We start from the raw sequence: 22,779 nt of genomic DNA, 5'->3' as shown, positions 1-22,779 counted from the left end.
AGCAGTGTCCTCTTGAGACACTTCGTCAGGTCTGTGATTTGATTTTTTTTCTTTTTTTCATTTGAATAACTTTATGGTGTCAGAGGAAGTAAAATAAAACAAAAAATATTTCACAAGAATATGTAAATATTAGAGAAAAGTCTGATCAATATATCTTTTTTGTTCTATCCTACTTGGGTAATCATTTCATGGCTCCTTAAATTTTTCTGGCATTGCAGTGGGGGTTCACAACCCTCATGGGAAGGTTATGTAATATCTAGTAATAAAGTAAGATGTTGCCAAACCTCTATGAAACCAAGACCTACATTAGTGGCTTTACACATGGTTTAAAGTTTTGAATCCAGCCTTGTGAAATGGCAATAACTCAGGCGTGAAGACACTCGTCGAGAGCAAGAAAGATTTTTTGGTTTTCAGCCTCATATGTCTCTTTGTTTTAAATCTTCTTGTGACGCAGCTTCTTGTTAGTCCCATACAAGAGCGCTATTTAAGTCTTCTAATCACAGCTGTCCGTACCCTCAGAAAGTGAAATGTATGATTTGATTTTTCCAGAACAGCTGTATGAGCGTCTTTGCATTAAGTTTACCACAAGACAGGAGATCTGAAACGACCCTCATGTGTCTTTTGCTCTCCCTCTTTGCAGAGGACGTCCTGCACACCCTGACGGGGGCGATGTCGTTGCTGCGGCGGTGTCGGGTCAACGCCGCTCTGACCATCCAGCTCTTCTCGCAGCTCTTCCACTTCATCAACATGTGGCTCTTTAACAAACTGGTGACAGACACGGAGTCGGGGCTCTGCTGTCACTACTGGGGGGCCATCCTCCGGCAGCAGCTCAGCCACATCGAGGCCTGGGCGGAGAAACAGGGCCTGGAGCTTGCCGCAGACTGCCACCTCAGTCGAATTGTACAGGTAAGAGGAAGGAGGGAAACAAGAGAGATGAGGTGGAAGTTTTGATTTGTCCAAAGCTTTTTGTTTGTGCTGTTTAGTAAGTTACTTCTTCAAGTGCCAGTTGGAGTTCTCCTGCCAGTGTTTCCCTCTTTATTAGCTCTTTAAGACGCCTTGATCTTTAGTTCTTTGGTGATGTTTTTCACTCAGAAGACTGTTCTTTGTGTTGCTTCTGCAGCCAGAACTGACTCTTGGCCCAGAAAACAGGTTCAAGAGCAGCACCAGCACTTTGCTGGTCTGGAACCAAGAGCCTTTTATGCCAGGGGCTGGGGGCAACAAGACAGACCAAACGTCTGGATGGCCATTTTTAGGAAAAACAGTCTAGTCTGTATAGTCTAGTCTGCCTAATTCAAAGAAGAATATTTAAAAAAGCAGTGAGTCAGCATTAACGTGAAACTAAAGCAGCTGGAGGAGACAAGCTGTCTCCTTGCACTGTGTTCCTTATCAGAAGTTCAGAATAAACTACAGGGGGCTTCAAGAACAAAACCGCTGCTTTAACAGACACAGTGTGAGATGGTTACAGCTGGTTACTAGAGAAGCGTTGAACATATCATCAACAGACTAAAGAAACTGGGGCACCCTGGCTCACTTGGTGGAGCGCTCGCCTTATGTGCTGGGTCTTTGCCGCAGCAGCAATCCAGGTTTGATTCCAGCCTGCAGCTTTATCATCCCTTCTCTCTCTTCCCCTTTCGCTCTTCGGCTGCTTCTATCTATTAAGGGCAGTAAAAGACCAAAAAACAATCTTAAGAAAGGAAGAAAAAACCTAACTAAAGAAAGAGTACATGGACCAAATGAGCCACCCCAGGTGAAGTGGTACTGGTCAGATTTGTAGAAATCCACATTTTAATGTTCTTGACTCAGTCCTCGGCGACAGACGGACATGTCAGCTGACAGGAGCCCCGAATTCTTGACTCTGGGCTTGGCCACTATCAGTGTTGTGCATTTATGTGCTAAAAGAGCGCATTCATTGCACATGCCCATGTTTCTGGTAAATGGTGAACTGAACGTATCAGTTTACAGCTAATGACAATCGGCTTGTTAACTATCGATGCTCATGTATTATTTTACAGCACCTGGCATTGTTATTGGAAATTCAGATGTAGCTACTGGTACTGTTGAAATCCTGCAATGGAAAAAAATCTCACATTTTATGCTAATTGTGCCACACATTGAGTTGAAGCATTCAACCGCCCTTGGAAAATATGAATGATGAGTTCCTCTATTCAAGTCAAATTTGCATCTTGAAAGGGACGGTTACCGTTGTTTCCCAACAACAAGTAGATAGACTACATTGTAGGAGAAAACCAAAGGAATGAACATGAACTAGTTCATTTTTATCTATGTGAACCTTGAGCTAGCTCATGTTAAAAGTGAACTTGCACAACACCGGCCACTACAAACTTTTTTGAAAAGGTAAAAAAAATAAAGTACATGAATATGGTATTATATTTACCAAACAGGCCCATTTAGAAAGCAGGTCATCACATCTATATTTTGTCTACACAAATACAGTAAGTTTTGTTGACAGAAACCTTAGAAAGCACATGAAAACTTGTTGTAAACAGTATGTACTGTGTTTCTCCATAACATTCAGTATTTCTGACCACATAATCAGCAGTTGAAGACAGAAAAAAATCCTTATAAGATATCAGTGTATGAGTTAACACTCAAAATCTCAGCTCATCTGCTTCTTCAGGCCTGCGTGAGACGAGATTTAGCTGACAAGGGCGTCACCCCGGCAATATAAGCAAACAACCCAACATCTGTCATCAGACTCTGATTATTGTATTGTTAAATTCTAAGTGGTGCATGGAAACACAACACAGCATTACCCTTTCAAGTGAGAAGAACCCAGACTGTTTGTGTCAGAAATGCAGAAAACTCTCATTCTGACTTTCACAGGAGGATCCCATTGCTTATAATAAGAAGCTTTAAACAAACTATAATTTGCATGTTAAAGAATATTTAGAAACCAGCTTTGTGGATTCAAAGGTTTATTTGTTACACAAGCAGTATATATTAAAATGCATGTAGAATAACGACAGGATACAAAGATAAAAAGGATAGAAATTCAAGATGTATTTGAAATACAAGAGATGAAACCCATTGAACTGTCTTTTTGTGTGTCCTCCAGGCCACCACCCTGCTGACCATGGACAAATACTCCATGCAGGATGTGCAGAACATCCACAACACCTGCTTTAAGCTCAACTCCCTGCAGCTTCACGCCCTCATGACTAACTACCATTGTGCTCCGGACGAGCCTTACATCCCGCCTGTAAGACAACTGTCACAGAAACACTTAACACATTTAACTTATCTATCACAATTTATTAACTTAAATTAGAACAGTGTGATGTACTCATAGATTTTACACATCTGTTAGATTGTGGAGCTTTAGATGTAATGAAACATTGATGAGCCTGCTCTGGTTGTTTGACGTGTGTGTGTGTGTACACACAGGAGCTGATAGACCACGTGGTTGCGGTGGCAGAAAACACAGCAGATGAGCTGGCGAGGAGTGATGGGAGAGAGGTTCAGCTGGAGGAGGACCCAGACCTCCAGCTGCCTTTCCTCCTTCCTGAGGACGGCTACTCCTGCGACGTAGTCCGCAGCCTTCCCAACGGCCTGCAGGACTTCCTGGATCCACTGCTGCAGAGAGGTAAAGGCACCGGGACTGAGACCAGTATTTAGGAATCAAAAGACTTTGGCAACTTTTGTACATTTATTTATTTATACATGCAGTTTAATCATTAAAGAGATAATGCAACTTGGTTTTTGTGCAAGAATGTGCAGTATCTTACATTTTATCAGTACTGTTATTATTGTTAACATCTGCACTCTTAATATTCTTCAGTAAAAAGATGATTCACTCTGTTTTATTATTTTGGGGTTGACTTGATTATGGACTCGCATCATAATTGTGCAACAATTTGATGTTGTGTCTCCACTCCATAGTGGTGAATGATTTATATGCAGTTTAATTCTAACAAGGGAAAAGAGCTAATTATTATTCTTATCATCATCATTATTATTATTATTATTATTATTATTATTATTATTATTATTATTATTATTATTTGTTGAAATCCACATTATACACAAAGTATTAATCATAGCAGTGTTTGTATACATCTTAAAATGTGTCTTGAGGGCTCTTTAATACTTTTAAATATATAGATTTTTAAGTATTTGAAGAATTCATTATTGAAGCTTCTGTATAATTTCAGCTTTGTCTGCATTTTTCTCAGATTTGTCACTTGTATTTACAAAAAATGGACAAGAAGAGTTGTTTTGACTTAACAGTTAGGGGCTGGTGAAGGAGACTGATACCGGTATAAATTTTCTGTAAAAATTAAAATCTCCATGTCAAAATTTAGAATAACACAGACTCTAAATGCCTTTAAATATATGTTGAATTAAATGCAGTAATAAAGATCTTTTCAGTTTTACATAATTGCGTGGAGTTACCAGCAGCATTCCTTATGAAGTCAACTGGAAATTGAAATAATTAAATAAACCAAGGCTGTATTAAAATAAGTAAAACTAGTATAACTTACATTTGTATTAGCAGAGAGAGGCAGTTACATGAGAGCCAAAGCCAAATGAATTTTTAAAATTAATTTATTTTACTGGCAATCAGATTTAAAAACTATTCCTAAAATTATCTTTAATATGAAAATGTCTGAGCTGGTAGTTGGTTGACCCCTAATAACAATTTCGTGTACATCATGATTATTTCAGGGGAGAAGAGTGAGTAAATTGTTCTGATCCAAAGTTTGTTTTCATCCACAGAATTTAGATTTATGACTTGGTGCAAATGTGCTGTAAAATGACTGTGTGTTTTTCCTGTACCAGGTTTTTGTAGGTTAATACCCCACCCCCGCTCGCCTGGTACCTGGACCGTCCACTTTGAAGGAGCCGACTGTGACAGCCACTTCTCTGCTGCTGACAATTCTGAGATGGTAGGACATTAATGCACAGACACACTCTCACTCTCTGAACCCCTGTGTGTGTGCATTTGTGTCAGGGCAGTGGAGCGTCCCAGGTGAAGTTGGTGCCACAGAGGACTTTGAGCAAGTGAAGTAATGCTGACTCATGGAGGCTGCGGAGAATAAAGTGTACAGTAGATCTGACAGCTAAGACAGCAGAAAGCAGGGACACGAATTCTTATAGCCACAAAAGTGTCTGTGGACACTTTTTCTTTTTCCTCCGTGCTGCACTGAGATGGCTTTCCTTTGACCAGAGTCTGTCACAACCATTTTGGCCCAAATTATGCTCAAACTCCTTTTAAATATTTCCCAGTGAGGAATAAATATAAACTTACATTCACCCTACAAATCTAAATATAGTTAAATGCACAGTGTGTAATATTTGCCGCTGCCAAAAATTATAGATTTTGGTGGGTTTGAACATTTTTGGAAACATTTTGGATAAGTACACAACTCAACAATTGAAATGTTATCTGTTATACCTTTAATTCTGCTCTGCTTGGGATCTGTGCTTTTAATGTAGACACTGAAAGACTATTGAGACTTTAAATTAATGAAATGAAACCACTTACTTTAATTCAGTTAATGATGAGGTCCATTTGGTAGTAGTTCTGGAGCTTTCAGACATATCTCATGATTGTGGTGAGTTTATTATTGTATAAGTATTTTAGGGTTAGAAACGTAATAAACCAACTGCCACCTCTCACAGCTTCCACATTTTGAAAACTTGTGGTTCCATATTTATTGTTGCAACTAATTTATACATGTATTTAACAGTTTGTAAAGATAAAAAAAATAAAATAAAACAACCACAAGAAATATCAGTAAGGAAAACAACCACATTATTAGTATGTTAAAGATAAGTGATGCTGGTAATGTGTAATGTTTAATATATCATGTAAAATATAGTCTAAGGTGCTAACCTGGAGTGACCAGTATTGGCTGATATGGATTACATAAGCTACTGGTCTGCATCAACATTATATAAGCTCCCTTCTGCTGCTCTTGTTGGCCTTTTCGGGCTAAGCTCATTTCTGCACCGTCCTGAATCATTCAAGTATAAATTATACTGGATTTACTGGGTTTAAGGGAATTCCAGTTGTCAAAAAATGACAAAAATGACAAAAATGATAACACGGATCAGCTCCCAGGTGAATTTAGGACTAAAAAAGGTAAAATTCCTGAACAGAATCTGAGCTGTAGACAAAATGACGGCACAACTGGCATAGTTTGACTATTTTTAGAAAAGTTTAAACCTGGAAGTTGCTCGATTTGGGTCCAGAGGGACTGTGTGTGTGTGTGTGTGTGTGGTCTCTCCCAGTTGGAAGGCAGTGATTACAGTGACTTCAGAAGGGGCAATTAACTTTTCATAACAACCCTCACACACACACACACACACACACAGAGAGACACACACACACAATTTAATCAACACCAATCACACTGCAGAAGTTAGTTAGTCAGCCTGGAGCGGTAAATGATAGACCTCTTTTCATTCACACACACAAACACACACATACATACACACACACACAGCCACTTCCTCTGTAATTGGTCTGTTTATCCCTGCTCTCCTATTTCATGACTGTAGCTTCGACATAATGCAGGCGTCCCTCTCTCTCTCGCACACACACTAACATACACAGTCACGCAGACACACACATACTTTGATTAATGGCGTGTGTTCATGCAGACTGGAGGGGGCGGGGCTCATGTGGCTCATGGATGTCTCACATGTACAGTTCTGCTCTGTGTCCTCTTCAGCACCGTGTATGTGATGTAGTTTGTTTACGTAGTTTACATGTTATCAATATTGCGTGCATATTTATTATTAAAGTTAAAATTATCTTCCACAAATGTTTACAAAAGAAAGTTTGAAAAAGTTGTTTGTGCTGAAGTATGTTTGTTTTTGAAAAAATATCACGGGATACTTTTCCTAAATAGTCATGTACATTCTGCCTTTGGCTTATTTGTGGATGGAATTACAGTCAAAATACATTTCCTCCCATTTTTCTGGGGACCCCCTGGACCTCTGTAAAGGACCCCAGGGAGTCCCCAGTCCCCCATTTGAGAGTCACTGGTGTAGGTTATGTGCATTTTCTCAAATGACTCCTGCTTCCTGCTTGAGAGAAAGGGGTGCTTTTCTATCTAACCAGCTCGTGGTCGCTGTCTCTTCTTGTACACTTCGTCCCTGCAGAGTTAAAACTGACTTGCGGACAAAAACGGTCTAAAAATGTCCAAATCTTTATGTAGACCTACTTTCACACAACAGAAAGTTAGTTGTATGCTGAAGTTGTCGCTGAAGGCATAAAGCTGCTTTTCAGTAAAAGCCTTACATAAGTTGGCCTGTAGAAAGCTCTAACAGAAGCTTAAAGGATAAGTCACATTTTTTGAAGTATATCTTAAAGGAATATTGACATGCCCACAAGTATATTGAAAGAGTCATTGCCTGCTGTTGAACTCCGAATTTTGCGTCTTGGGATCACTGAACTGTATAAACAATAAACGGGATGATAAGTCCAAACTTCTCGATTCAAACAGTGGTATTTACTGAGAACGTTCTGGTATTTTTTAGAATGCAAGGAACTAGACAGATGTAACTGAATTTAATCAGAAATAATAAACAAATAACCGCTTTAGTGCTCAATTTCTGATGTTTATGACAAACCAGATTTCATGAAATTGGTTCAGAATTCTGTAAGTTACAGTTGATTTTGTAGTAAATACACTTTATATTTGTTTACTACTGGACCTTGAAATCCATCTCGTATCACGCCCAACTTCAAAGTATCATATCAGGTATGGCATTCATCTACAGATGCCCTGGTTTAAGATGAAACAAAACTTTTCTATGGATGTCAGTTTTTGAGCCAAAATGCAACAGACATGGTAATCCTTGTTTTTAACCTGGAAGCTGTTGACTTCTTAATGACTTGATGACTTCTTAACTTCTGGTTAAGAGTCGGTGGTTGCTATAAAACAGGAAATAAAATGGGTTTTCAAAAAAAATTTTTAATTGTTAAACACTGCAACCACAAGAGGTCCTCAAGCATTCAGACATGAATGTGCACAAAAAATGTTTGGCTGATCCGACCAGTAGTTTGTGAGATTTGCTTCAGACAGAATGGACTGAAGGCCACACACACGGCCCAGTGTCCCATACAGGAAAAAACATTTGGAAAAAAAGGATATCTGATCAATCGGTATAAAAATGGAAGAAACTCGACAGACACTGCTTGCATCCTGGTTGCCATAGTTACAGCTGGGATGGCGCTGTAGTGTAGCTGTGCTATAGGTGCGGTCTTGTTGTAGTCTTTTAGTGCAGCTGTAGCTTTGTCATCATAGCTGTATTGTAGTTGTTGTGCGGTTGTTGTTTCGTTTGATTCTGGGTGTTCTTGCAGACTGCAGAATAATCATCTCACTCCCTCTGCATTTACGAGTCCTGTCCAGCCACACACACTCAGCTCAGACGCCAACACGCACAAAAATACACACTATGCTGCAGACATACTTTTGTATAAGTCTGACACGAGCGTATTTATTTTGGAGTATCCTTTGTCAGAATATTTCTTCATGATGTGGGAAACCTCGGTAGCTCTGTCTCTTTCTTTGTTTCTGTCTTTCTCCCCACCCAGTCACCCAGCCCTGCTCAAATGAGCCCTGCTGTGTGTGTGTGTGTGTGTGTGTGTGTGTGTGTGTATAGCCATGATGTGGTTTTCATTCTTGACTCAATTCCAGCAACCACAGGTTCCTCTGTGGTCTTCCCCTTTTCCCCTTTATCCCTCCTTCATTCCTTCCCTCCCTTTTCTCATCCCTCCCTCTTTTTTACTCCACGGTCTCGTTTTTTCGTTCCGTAATGTTTCGGAGGCAGACGGAGGGAACACACTAGAGGATATTCTCTGAATTTCTCCCCGAGTGTTGTTAAAGACACATCGAAGAGGTTTCATCCTCACTCACAGTTTGTCCTTCCTGTCCATCTCTCCTTTCAGCCAATGAGGAAAGAGCCAGAGGTTGTCACGGTAACCCTGAAGAAGCACAATGGCATGGGCCTCAGCATCGTGGCTGCCAAGGTAGGAAATACCACCTGGACGTGTGTGTATAAGTTTCTGTGTATGTGTGTGTCTGAGATTTGTCTGAGCTTTACAAGAAAGTTTTTTTCAGTAAGAAAACTTCTCTTTTGAGGTAGAAGTCATATATTTTTCAAACATTTTTCTAAAGCAGAACTGTGAAGGAATGGTGTGAATTTGTCAGGAAATCCAAAAATAACTTTTTATCTTGGCTGTCGAGACAGAGTTCAGTGGATTTGTGTCGGGGTGTGTGTGCGTCTGTGTGTGAGGCTGAGCGACACAGTGCTGACAGAAAAGGCTGCTTTTTTAAATAGACTGCTTTCATTGTTGAGTCTGACGGCAGCGCAGAGACTAAACAGTGACACTGCAGAGAAAGCTCTGGACGACGCCAGAACAAAAAAAACAGGGTTGTTTGAGTTTTCTGTTGAGTGGGACTATGGATCACTCTGTCCATATTGTTTGTTTGTTCACACGTCTGATGTGTTGGTTAAACCTGGGCAAATTTTTACCTCTCCCCACTTTGTTCCAGTATTAAACACAAGTGCACAGATTCACCAGCAGAGCAGCTATATTATCAGAAAAACTGAATTAAGATTCATGCATTTCTCTCCCATGTTAGTTACAAACATGGCAAACATAACCAACTATCTTTGCTACAAAACAGTACTTTTTTTTATGGCTATTGGAATAACGAAATGGTTTAAAGGAATAGAAATGGATAGGAAATAGTATGATTATTTTATGATGGATACCTTTTCAAGAGGTTTCACTCTGCCTATTTCAGTGTTTCCTAAATTCCTGATTATCAAAAAGGTGCAGTTTGAATCAAGAGTCACAACATATTGATGACAAATAACCCCCAGATATAAATTAAAAAAAAATATTAGTGTCAAAAAAGATGACAGATGTGCACAGTGGCAGCATCTGCTGGGTAAAATCAGCATTGCTCAACAGATTGGTGGATTGCAGATAGCAATCTGACAAACTCTAATGTTTGCTTACTTTTCTCTAGTCAAACATTTTGTCAGTAGTAACGATAGTGAGTTAACATGGATGAAGATGGAAAAATCACAAACACGTCATGCCTCAAGCTGCCATAGACTTAACGAACAGGATATTTTTAGAATCAAATAGATGTCTGTTAAATTATTGCAAAGTTAGGGCTAACATGTAGCTCATATTACCATTTTCAGCCGAACAAATTATTATTTTCGTTACCCATTAGTCTACCGATTATTTCCTCATTCAGTTTTTGTTAATAAAATGCTCAAAATTTTCCAAGGTGACCTCTAATTGTTTGATTTGTTTGGCTAACCACATAAACCCCAAAAATATTCAGTTTACTACCACATTAGACAAAGTAAAACATTCCTACTAAAGACTGAGAAGCTGGAACCAGTGGATGTTTAAAGTTTTTGCAATTTAAAAAAAGATTAATCATTTATCAAAATAGTTGCTGCTCCAGTTGATTAATCATTTCAGCTCTACTTTAAACTGCATTGCTGTAAAGGGCACATTTGTCTTGCTGCCTAATGAACGTAGAACACAGACTACAGAAAACATTGGTTAAATATAACATAACAAAATACATTAAACATATAATTAAAATAAATAAAACAAATGCTTACATAACGCAAAGTCCATCAAGTGTGAGATTAACATAAAAGCTGAATCCAGCTGTTGCCGTCGCACCCAGTCACAGCATCTCCATCATCACCCTCCAATTTTATATGAAAGAGCATCTCATCCTGAGCATTAAACAGTCTAATAGCATCATGAAAGATAAATTAATCCTCATTACCCCAGATCTTCCCTAACATTCATCAAAGCTTCACTTGCCAGTACAGAGTACCTGGTATGGCATTTGTTTTATTCGTCTTTTCCTTTATTCTCTTTGGTCCACAGCTGGAGACAAACCCAAACTAGGTACATCTTATGCACTTTAGAGACGTCCCATTTTGCTTGTATTTTATTTTAAAATGGCAAAGAAACGGCAGCAGCACAGCTGGTGGTCGACTTTGACTAACAAATTTCCTGCGGGGGGAAACCCTGAATTTACAAGCCAGACGGTTGCGTAATTTCTGTGTTTAAGGCCTCTCTATCAAAAAATTTCCCCTCGCTGTGCCGTATCTTATCATGTAACACTATTCTGCTTCCTTTATGTGCAACACCTCTGCTTTTTATCAGTTGTCACAGATTTGCAAGGTTCATACGAAGGCTAGTGTTTTTGTGTACTGTTGTCAAGGTCTAAAAAGTGTAGGATGCGGTGACACATTTTAAAACATGAAACTTTGAAAGTTTTTGTCAGTCTTCTGTAGAAATGTGTTTGTTTATAGCACGTTAACGTCTGATTTAATGTGATGAAGGAGTCATTTTCAGTTTATGTATATAAATATGTAATTTACCACAGCTGTAAGGTGATGGAAACTTGAAAATGCACCTTTTGACTTTGTAAAAAGTGTAGGAACCCTGGATTTGGGTGCTAAGTTCAACAAATAGTTGTGTTAGGGTTTGTTAGCAGGTGGCGCAGGTGAAGCTGATGTCTCTTGTTGTGTTGCATCCTGTGTTCGTGCTTTGCTGCTAGTTTTTTAATGATGAAATATGTGTGAGTCAGATCAAGACTAATAGTATTTGCTCTCTTGGTAAAAACATGAGGACGCTTTCCCTCTTTCTTTAGAGTAGATTGAGTTTCCTGCTGAAGGCGAGAGCTTTCCTGTGCATGTGTGTGGAGAGGAAGAGCGGGAAGGAAGGACGTACTGAGGAAACCTCCTCGCTCTGTTTATTTTCAAAGCTGTGTGGACGAATGAGGAGGAGAGCAGGCAGAGAAGTGTGTGTGTGTGTGGGATGGGGAGGCAGGTAGAGAGAATTTTTGTCAAACAGCTGCTTGAATTCTCGGTAAACTGGGCTGAGCTCTGTCCTGTTATATAACTCTGAGAGAGAGTGTGTGTGTGTGTGTGTGTGTGTGTGGGGTGTGTGTGTGTGTGTGTGTGTGTGTGTGTGTGTGTGTGTGTGAGGTATTTGCCTGGTGGAGCTGCAGCAGCGCTCCACCTCAGTCTGACCAGCCAGCGTCCCAGCCGACACTTCACCTCTGGATCGCTGCCTGGATTCATTTTTTTCTTAACAAACACATGGCAATTAGGAACTCGTGGAGGAATTTTTCTGCACTTGGGAACTTTTAAGGAATTTACAGCCTCTTTTTAACCACATATACTGGAGTTAATACAGCTCTTTAAATTTACACCACCTGTTTTTATAGATAATCCCAACTTTTTAAAATGAGCTGCACTGAATTTCCACTACTTTTTGCCACACACGTAGGAATTCACATTAACTTTTTGTCGCACGTTTCCAGCCATAAATAGTGATTTTAAACATAGACGTTCAGCTGGATGGATAACTCCCCGCCGGTGTAATTTTGAGGTGTTGGACTTGTTGGTGCATGTTAGCAAGTTGAGGCTCTGTCTGAGATAAAAGGAGGTGTGTGTGTATTCGTGTGTCCCAGTCTGGACATCCCAGTGTGAACTTCTGAGGAGCGGCTGCAACATGTGGTTCTCTGTGGTGGGCAGGAAAGACCAGGTAATGGTGGATTTAATCGTTTTATGTGCCAGACAAAGAGTCTTATTATGGGGCATTTTCTGGTCACACGTTTTTTTGATCATCTGCCTTCACTTGGTTTTATTTTTTAATTTTATTTTGAATGAACCAAATATAATTGATTTGAAACGTGTGCCTATTCTTGTGCAAGCCAGATAAAGAGTGTGTGTGTTCTGTTCTCTCATTTCTCGAAAGACCAGATTCCTCAGTGTCTTCGTCATATCGTGATTCTCTTTATTGGTACATACATTGCGACTCCTGATAGACTGACAGGCACTGGTCGAGTTACCAGCTGCTGGTTGAATGTTGAACACACGTGAATAAGAGTCGACTGATGTGGATTCATCATGTACCCTCCAGTGTGATGGCCTTCTGGTTTGTCACTTGTCACTGTTTGCTTTCAGGGCCGTTCTGCTAATGATTAAACTAAGGTACACGAACGAGACACAGATGTTAGAACCACACTGCATTTTGGTAAAAGCGCTTAGTAAGCTTAAAGGGATAGTATGCATTTTTTGAACTGGCGTATGAGGTGTTTATCAGTAGTCAGTGTATTAGCTGCAGTAGATGGTGTTGGCACGCCCCCAGTTTGAAGAAATGGCACGACTACCAGATTAGGAAACTATGCAATATTCTGCTGTGGACGGGCCCACCTAAAGCAAATAATAACAGTTTAAGTGTGCGCTGTATTACGAATATTTTCTTACTTCATAGGCAAAATCAGTCATTTTATTTTACAGAACATGTGAGCTGCTGTTCTACAGTTACTTTGTGTAATTGTGTGACTTTGGTGTTTTAAAAGGTTAACTCAGATTAAACAAAACTACACAATAACACAAACAAACTAACAGATTGAGGCAGCTGTAGACCAGCAACTCAAAAAGAGAGGATTACCAGTTAACATCTTTCAACATCTGATGTTTTGGAAATTCTTTGGAATGACGATAAGAATAATTAAGGAACAAAAACCTTAAGTGTTGTATGACAATATTAAAAATAGCGGTATTATTGGTCTGCATTAGTAAAACCAGTTTGTCAAGCAGCTGTTGCAGTGATTGACCTGTAGAATCAGACACTCAGCCCTCTTACATAAACTTCATATCGTTTAAGTCATTTGCCTCACTGTGGAACAAATGAGTGGAGGAGTTTGAAAGTTTAAAAATACTATATCAGTCAACACCACCTGTGTGGTATTGTATTTGTCCTGGTATTATGTTCCTCAACCCCCAACAGCTGGGAAACTGTTCCTCTTCACCTCCTCCTCCAACTCCAGCGTTGGTGTTTTACTCATTGATCTATCCTTCAATTACAGATTGAAGACAACTAAGCTTGAGCAGAATTTCTATTTCAGTAATTCTTTTCAGGACACTAGTGTGAATTAATTAAAATTTTTTTTTTTTTTTTATTATTTATTATTTATAATGAATGATTACATTTTGGCTTGTGGAGATTAATGTGGAGAATTTACCACAAGACCCAAATCAATTTTGAAGGTCTGGCAATGATTGCTTTGTCTTGTGTGGACCGCAGTGTGAAATTGCTGAAATTTTCAAGAGTGTTTTATGTTGTTTATGAAATCATTGAAGTACCAGGACATGAATGACTTGGGTAAAGTTCAAAAATCCAAACTAAAAAAAGCTGCATTTTGTCTGTTTATTTCCACAGTGTGTTTGAAGTATTGATTGTGTGTGTGTGTGTTTGTTTGTTAGCTGACCGAATGGTACTAGGAGTGGAACAATAGTATGACAGGGTTACCCCCCATGAGGGCCGAAACAATGGGAGGATATACCGCACACACACATGCACTCACTTTCCTGTAAAGCTCTGTGCAGGAGGTGTTTATAAGGTGTGTGGAGGAGAACTTCTCTACATCTTGGGGCTGATTATAAAAAAAAACATACTATATCTGTGTTAGAGTCACAATCTGACAGGTTTGAATGGAAAAACGAGGACACACTTGCAGGAAAAGAGACGTCTTCTATGCTTAGAGCTGAACTTTTTCCTGTCTTTACACAGCAGCTTCCGTGCTGTCCATAATATTATGTCACCAGTTGCTTTGTCATGATGAAAAGTAAACGGGTTACTCGGTTTGTTGTGTTTGTGTCTATTTTTGAGTTCCTCTCTGGTGGTCAGCTCCGCAGTCTGAATGGCATCTGAGGTCAGCGGAGGACACTGGTACTTTGACTGATGAAACAGCTTCTGAATCCTGTGATTCGCTCGACTGTTCTGGTGGTTTTCCCATGAATATGCTATACCCAATTATAGAAATAGCAGATAGATGGCAGATTCTCAGAAACCACAATTTCATTTGAGTCTTGATTTGAAAAGTTGAACAGATCATCGGTTTGATGCCCTTACAAGTGTCTTGGAATCGAGTTTGTATACTGTAGTTTATAGCTGTAACACCAATAGCTGCCACAGTATGTTTTGACCCATTATAACAACAACTTTTTTTTGATAAGTACAGTTTGTTGGAGCCAAGCAGCACTGCAGTTATACATCCACTTATGCACTTGTTAATTTAAACAAGATGGCAGTGCAGGTGTTTCTTAAACAACTCAAGTAAACAGGACGCCGTCCCAAACAGTTGGAGCTAAAAAGGTGGCTGTGACTGTTAACAAACCAAAGCCACTCTTAATCACTCAGCTAACATTGGATTTAACTTTATTCTTGAAGCTAAACTTATGTGGTTCTCTACCAGTCCGATTCAGAGACTTGGTGGTTTGTTGTGATGGAAATCGGTCGACAGAAGGAGGAAACCTCCCTGTGCATATTTTTGACTTGTGGGAAAAACTGTATTTCCCTAGATTATAGTTACCACTTTCTATTTCCATGCACACTCACTGGCTTAGAGTGTAAACATGCTGCACAGAATCCTTGCAACCATACACACAGTTGCAAGCAGTACTGTGTCAAATGATTTCTTACTTGATGAGTAAACAATGAAGAAATTCTCTTTACAAAACAGCAGCATGCTGGGCATAAGTTCATATGAAAAATAAGCACTTTCTGCAACATACTAATACTAAAACATCTTGTCATGTGATGCAGCTGGTACAGCAAATAACTCTTCTACTTACCTCATTCTGACCATAGATCAAGTTTTGTCCTTTTTCAGGGGGAAATAGCAGGTCAACAGTATGTGACAAGTAGAAGTGGTGTTCGTTGTCTGAAAACAGCAAACCTGGCATTTTCCATGTTCTATCATGCACATGTTTTGAGGATGATGCAATTGTTACACAGATTTGGTGCACAATTTAAGTAGTTTTGACCACTTTCTGCACAAAAAATGAATGAAAATGATTAATTAATAGTATCAGTATATTTGCCAATGAATTTCCTGTTCAACAAACTGATGAATTAACTCTTAACTTATTTAATTAACTTATTTACTCTAAACATGCAAGGAGCACTGGGATATCTCTGAAAAATCCCTGAGACGTATTGCATATTAATAGATGAAAAATGTAAATTATTCAACAGGTCTTTGAGTGTTTCTGTCTGGACGGCAGAGTCACAGTGATGTGACATTTTTCTCTGCATCTGACTCACTGAGAAACTGGCCTCTACAGCAGATCCACATAGACGAGAGGTAACGCTTGTCACGTACGTGTGATGTACAGCTGGCAAAAACAGCTGCTAATGCAAGCTGGCGACACACCAAGATTACAGCTCACAATGTTAATACATGTCAACCTGCTTTCTGGAGCCTTTTCTGAGGTTATAAACCACTTATCCATAAGAGGCACTTTGGAAGCCAGCGGTGTTCAAAGGCCCTGTACACACCCACACAGGTACTTTGTTATTTTAGCAGATTCGATTTTTTTCTTCTCAGGACTTTCTCTGCATGTACAGACTGCAGTTGATTGACATCTTCTTGATTCTCCCATTTCACTTTTGTTGCACCTGTTAAGACACGACCCTTTTTAAACCACCGATTCTTTAGTAAATGCAGTGTCATGACTTCAGCAGATTTGCAGGAGAAAACCACACCCAACTTTAACCTGAGAAGATGTCAGATCAACCAAACTAACTGACAACACCTGCGTCAGTGGGCAGAGGCATTGAAACAGCCACTGTAGGGGAAGGTTTATGTTTACTGATGGGAGCAAAATAAAAATTCTGAAGTCTATTATTACCCATTTTATGTATTTTTAACATATTAAAAGGGTCATATCAGGGTCACTGGATAAATTTGTGTTGTTAAAGAAGGAATAACATAATTCATAATTTATATATACTTGTTTCTCTCACCTTTACAACCTTTTATTCTGCATTAGATGCACCGGATCTGACCTTAGTTGTGATCACAGTCTTGTCCTCACATAGTGTGTTGATGTTAGTTTGTATTCAGGTTGCTGACTGTAGATAATACATCCAGCATGAATGTCATTTTGGGCAGAAGAGAGATTTCTCTGCTTGATATTTTTCTTTTTCCGTAGTGTTGGAATGTGGGCTTTGTTGAAAAGAGTGAAAAACACTCTGCAGTTCCTTTACAAGCTTGTGCTCGGAGTGGGATTTTGAGTGTGCAGCCAGCAAGGCTTAACCTCAGGAAATTGATAGAATTATGGCCATGTTTCTTTCCACACCAAACAGTATATCCAAGTACAATTCAAGCACTGCCAAGATTTGATCAGAGAGCGTAAATGTCTCACAGTAAAGTATATGTAGCCTGACGTGACAGGATGACAAAGTTTTGCACTTAAAAGAATAGTTAAGTGTAACCGCCGTCATGGAGGTGTTCTGTTTTTCTTATTAAAAGTCGTGGAGGCTTCAGTGGGGAGCATGTTTAAAGCTCCAGACTCCTTCAGACCATTCCTTCTCTAATAGAGGCCTGGCAGCTTCAAGGTGTGCTTGATTTGTTGTGTTAGGGCACTTAAAAGAACCAGAGCTGTCCATTAAAACACGGTAAATCAAACGGTGACGTTCTCTGAGGTATCCCAGCTATTCTTATGGGATCTAACTGATTTCTGTAAGCAGAACATGTGCGCACTCACAGGAAACATTTTGTTATACATGTTTTGTAGGATTTTGCCCCAAAGTTGTTTGGTGGTTCCACTTTTCCTAGGAAAGATGTGTTGTTTTGATCAACTGACGATGCTTCTGACAAGCGACACATCTGTTTTCACTTTGACCCAGACTCATACCTCCGCTACTAGATTTGCAGCTTCGTTATCGCAACAAACCTGCTGTGTGCACACGTGTCAACATGCCCTTGTCTTTACAGTTTAGCTATATGTTCTCTTCTGTGTTTACATGGCACAAAACTTTATTTACAATTTGTGTGTCTTGCCAGCTCCTCAGGCATGATTTTGTTTAACTATGTTTTTGCACCTTGTAGCTGCTAATCAGGATTATCGGCAATCAGTTAATGCTTGCTTACATTTAGAAAACAATCAAGCTAAATAGCTCAACTACGTGGATAAGATTTTTTTCCTATTTTTGTGACACAAAGGTATGATTACTGTTAGTGATTGTACTGTATGATTTCTAGAGCTCCACATCCATTTGTAATGAAACACACTGGGCTTTAACATTACCATAAAATTAACAATATTTCTGATTCACGACACTGATTGGCGAGTAGTATTGCATTTCCTTGCTTGTTAATAGATGAACCTGCTGGGTAACCCACAAAAAAGTTGCGTAACAGGTAAAAATATATTTGTCTTTATTTAAATTCATGGATGTGGCTAAAAATGCATTAAATGTGAGTGAGAACAAATTTTATTTTCTGGAAAAATCATGACTAAAAATGGTTGTGTTGTATTTTTAACATGCAGATTAGCTAATATTATTAAGTCTAATCAACTGGCAGGATTTTTAAAAATTGGGATGATGCCTCATCTGCACAAATAATGCCACTGATCCAACAGCAGTTTAGGCAAACTAGTATAACAAAATGGATGATATAAAGATAAAAGCCAGTGGTGAAGACCAGATTGTGGACAATATATCCCATTTGGGAGAAATTTAGTGTGATCAGAGACTTTGAGAATAATGTATTCAGTGGCTTTGGTGCTTGTAAAAAGTGCCAAAGTACTAGCTTTCGATAGCTGCACATTAAAATACGATACGAGCTGCAGGAGTACAGGTGCTGCACGAGCTGACAGATGCTTTTCCAAGAACAAAAGTGAGCGACTGTCTATGTGTGTTTAATCACAGGTTGGGTTGTGAGGCAGGTCTGGGTGGGTGCGGAACTGACTTGGAGATAATTGTGGGTCATGGGTCAACTCTGGTAGTCAGCTTTGTGGGCGCAGGTTTGCAAAGGTAGACTGGTGCAGTTTCATTACGCCAAAAGGTGGTGAAGTAGTGAGGGTTGCATGTACCACGATCATTCTTCAACAGCATGCAAATAAAATCTCTAAATGCACATTTCAACTCCAGGAAACCCCAGGAAAGCAGCAATCTTTTCACATTCATTTCAGCTACTGTAGCTAAACTGCTTTCTCTGATGTGTCCACTGTAATTCCCCTCCAAAGGACAAGAGGTGACCCTCCATGACGCAATGTGTTGAACTGAATTCAGCTTTACAAAATCACATATAATCAAATCAGTGCAGCAGACATGATCACATAAACAATAAACTTGCAGTGCGGTTTTTGAACTGTATCACTTTATGCTAGAAGTTGTAGCCCCTCTGAACCCCCTATGGGACCCTTGAACTCGCTAAAAGTCCCTCTGAACATCCTCGGGGAATTCAGGAAATTCCCACAAGTGTCTGTGGAGCCTATTTTGGCGCCCCAATCCCCATTCTGGATAAGTGCATGAAGCTGTGGCTCCATGTGAAACAGAGGCTCTTTAAAGTCTTCTGTAATGTACAACAGACATAAAACAGTCAGAATGATTCACTGGTCTTCTCTCATCTTAATGTCACTCACAGGAAATTCATGCCTGCATGAATCCAGCCTCATTATGATATACACACACAAAAACACACACATACGGACAGACAGACAGAGAGTTGGAACATTGCGGGTGAGACAGTTTGAAGGCCTGGTGTCTCTGCTGTCTTTATGCGCTGCAGAAACTGGGACAAAGATCTGTGGATGATGGAGAGCATCTGTTCACTCAGTTCACATGCTTGATAAATCGAAAATATAGGAGTTAATTTGGAAAATGAGACAGGAAAATTTGTATGGACGCACTATCAATAAAAATAGATTCTTGTTAGAACTCCAGCTTTCAATAACGTGCTGTCATCCACATTCAAAACACGCTCAACAAAAATATGTTCCACAAAGTGAAAGCTCAGGAACATATTTAATTTAGATGACAAGGCAACACAATGCTTATTGTTTGATATAACAAACTGATTGGTTTTAACCTGTTTGAACTCAGATTTTTATGGCTCCGCATGTTTCCTGAGAAGTTGTTTACTTTGAGAAAATCTTACCGCAAGGTCCATTTACTAGCTATTCTTGGAGGTTTGATTGTATCACATCAGTATGAAATTTTCCTTTTTGTCATTAACTTACATCAATTACTCTTTAATTTCTTAATCCATTCAACAGTTGCCTGCTGCCTATCAGAATCTAAGTCGCATTACATGATTAATTATGTTACTAAGAGTCACTAATTATATACAGCTGGCTTTACAGATAAAATGTGATATAATTGCTAATAAATTCATGCACTTAGTAAATTGTATGCCCTATTGTACCTGCTGTTTCTCAGGCATTCTTTGATCGATATTACTGTGGAAGATGGTGTTAAACAGCATGGTATGTGGTCTTAAAAAAGTCTTAAATTTAATTTGTTGAACACTGCAGAAACCCTGCACTTTAAGCAAGATAAAAGTGTTTAAATTCTTCGCCGCTACAGCTGAAACAGTGAATACATGTGTGACCTGCAAACAGTAAGAGCTATTAACCTGAACGTAACCCCTGCCTGTGCTTTACAAGACACACACGCACACGCACACACACACTCTGTGCCACGTTGCCAGGTCTGATGAATGGCACCAATTAGGAGTCTTTTTAATCCACTCCACAGTTTTATGAGTGAGTTTATAGACATGCTGTGACTCTTAATGTCTAGGTAGTGTGTGTGCCATCTGAACGTTTGTTGTTGTATTGCCTGCATAAGCTTTGGTTTCTCCTTTATACTGTATTAACTTGAATCTGCTTTAAAACTAGGAGCAAGTCTGAATTTAATCAAGGGATGTCTTCAGTTTTCAGTCAGCAACATTGTAGGTAGTCATTTTGTTTGCCCGTTGCTGCCTTTCCAACTATGAAAAAGAGCAATTTGTGTTTAACGTCTTGAAGTGTTGGAAGTCAAAAAAATAGCTTCATATTTAGCCCAGCGGAGTGCCTCTAAAAAGAAATACATTTTTCTGGTTTCTGGTTCTACTGTTGCACAAACTCGGAGGATAAACATGTCAAGATGGCTAAGAAAGTGTGTGATACGTCTGATAGCATGCCAACACTTTGCTGCACTGTAAACCACCTCCCAACTTCACAAGAAAACCACACAGACACTCGCACAGAAGCTCTGTCTCGCATGTGTGTGCGCTTCTGCTACAGTTTTGTCTTTATTTCTGTTCTTTGTTGCTCTCTTGCCACTCAGTAAAGACGGGATTTGGTTTAAAGTAAATATTATGACATAAAATAAATCTCTGCAGATTCCTGTGGGGAGATGTGATTGTTTCAGCAGCAAATATTGCTCAAGTGCAGCAAAGAAAACTAGAATATAAGCAGAGAAAAGGAACATAAAGGCACTTGTGAGTGTGTATGACTGCTGCCAGTTCTCTATAAATGGGAATTCTCTTGGATGTTTCAGTTTGACATGTCGGTGAACTTGTTACCTCAGATAAAAGAGGCCAGGCGCTCAAGAAAGTTTTCCAATCCAACCACACTCTGCTCAGTGTCAACACTCTTTAATAGCTGTGCATAAATGTGTGTTTTTAAATTCTTGGTGGTGCTGGACTCCGTTCTGTTGAAGATTTCCAGTAAATGATTGCAGACAGGCCGGCCCAGAGTACCCAAACTCTTTTACTACAAAACAACGCTGCTGTCTGTATGGCAGCACATGTTGCTCCAGAGCCTGTATGTAACCTTCAGCATTATTTGAGCCTTCACAGGAGTGACAGTTAGACCTGCCATGGGCACTAACTCACCCTCACACAGCAAAGTCTCCTGAATCCAACCGTGTTGTGTTCATTGTCAGCTCTCTTTAATAGTTTTGAATAAATGTCTGTTTTTAAATTCCTTGTGGTGCCAGACTCCGTTCTGGTCCAGACACCCAGTCGGTGTTGCTGGATGTTACTGGTGTTGCCGTCTGAATCAGCTGTCTGCCGTAGCTAAGAGACGTGTGAGACTGCTCATTGAACTCTGAACAATCATAGCTGTCAGTCACAACATGCAGGATGTGTGAAGGTGAAAAAGTTCGAAGGACCAGAGACCGACTTTTGGGATCAAGCATGTCTGTGGTGCAAAACATTATGGATGGTTTTGTTGTTCAGTTGCAATTGTTGACATTTAAATTTAGATTTTTCCATTTTATGTCCAGTACCAGCAAAAAATCTAACAGCGCCATGAATTACATTAACCTTGATGAACGTTCATGAAAGAAAGATTATTTAATTTTAAAGAGGATGAATCTGATGAATATCTTAGTTCAAATTGGGGATTTTGGTCAAGGATTTGTTTTTGAGTGATGATGTTATAAAATGTGATGACAGATGCTAATTATTATTATTGTAACATTTGTCATATTTACATACATATTTACATACATATACATACAGTATCCCTTAATTATCTGTTATGTTTGACTTGGAGAAAGTGCCTCATGATAATGAGAAGTGATAATGGTACAAAACAAACCCAGTTAGTGGGTGTCTTTTTTTTTTCAGTTAATGGAAAAGTGCTTCAGGCAACAAACCTAAATCTCTGGCCTCTTGGAAAAAACTGTAGCTGGTTTCACATCGCCTTCCTTTGTTTGAGGCAGAGTTTGAAAGCATGTTTGTACCTGTTTCAGTAGAACATGTTCAGAGAAACAGGAGGAAAAAATGGGTTAAGCCACACGAGAATAAGTAAAACCAGTGTGACCACCTTATGGGCCACCAAGACGTCACCACACTACAATATTGTGTCGGCTTTAATGTTATTTGTCTTATTTATTTATTTGTTTTACTAACAATACAAGAATGCCACTTGTGATCTTTTCATGACTCGTCCACA

General features: G+C 39.4%; 1 protein-coding gene across 2 annotated transcripts in view; it reads left to right on the top strand.

Moving 5' to 3' along the window:
- Positions 1–22,779, top strand: part of afdna (afadin, adherens junction formation factor a) — a 123,404-nt gene that overhangs the window by 69,008 nt on the left and 31,617 nt on the right. For both annotated transcript variants that reach the window (XM_084737951.1, XM_084737952.1), the window contains exons 19-23: positions 641–906; positions 3,077–3,220; positions 3,406–3,604; positions 4,801–4,907; positions 8,924–9,004. In XM_084737951.1, the coding sequence (XP_084594077.1) occupies positions 641–906; positions 3,077–3,220; positions 3,406–3,604; positions 4,801–4,907; positions 8,924–9,004 (797 nt within the window). The remainder of the gene's footprint in view (positions 1–640; positions 907–3,076; positions 3,221–3,405; positions 3,605–4,800; positions 4,908–8,923; positions 9,005–22,779) is intronic.

The sequence above is a fragment of the Lutjanus erythropterus genome, chromosome 15 (genome assembly GCF_056507025.1).
Source record: "Lutjanus erythropterus isolate fLutEry1 chromosome 15, fLutEry1.hap2, whole genome shotgun sequence".
NCBI lineage: Eukaryota > Metazoa > Chordata > Actinopteri > Lutjaniformes > Lutjanidae > Lutjanus > Lutjanus erythropterus.
This window is presented reverse-complemented; position numbering and strand designations above follow the sequence as displayed.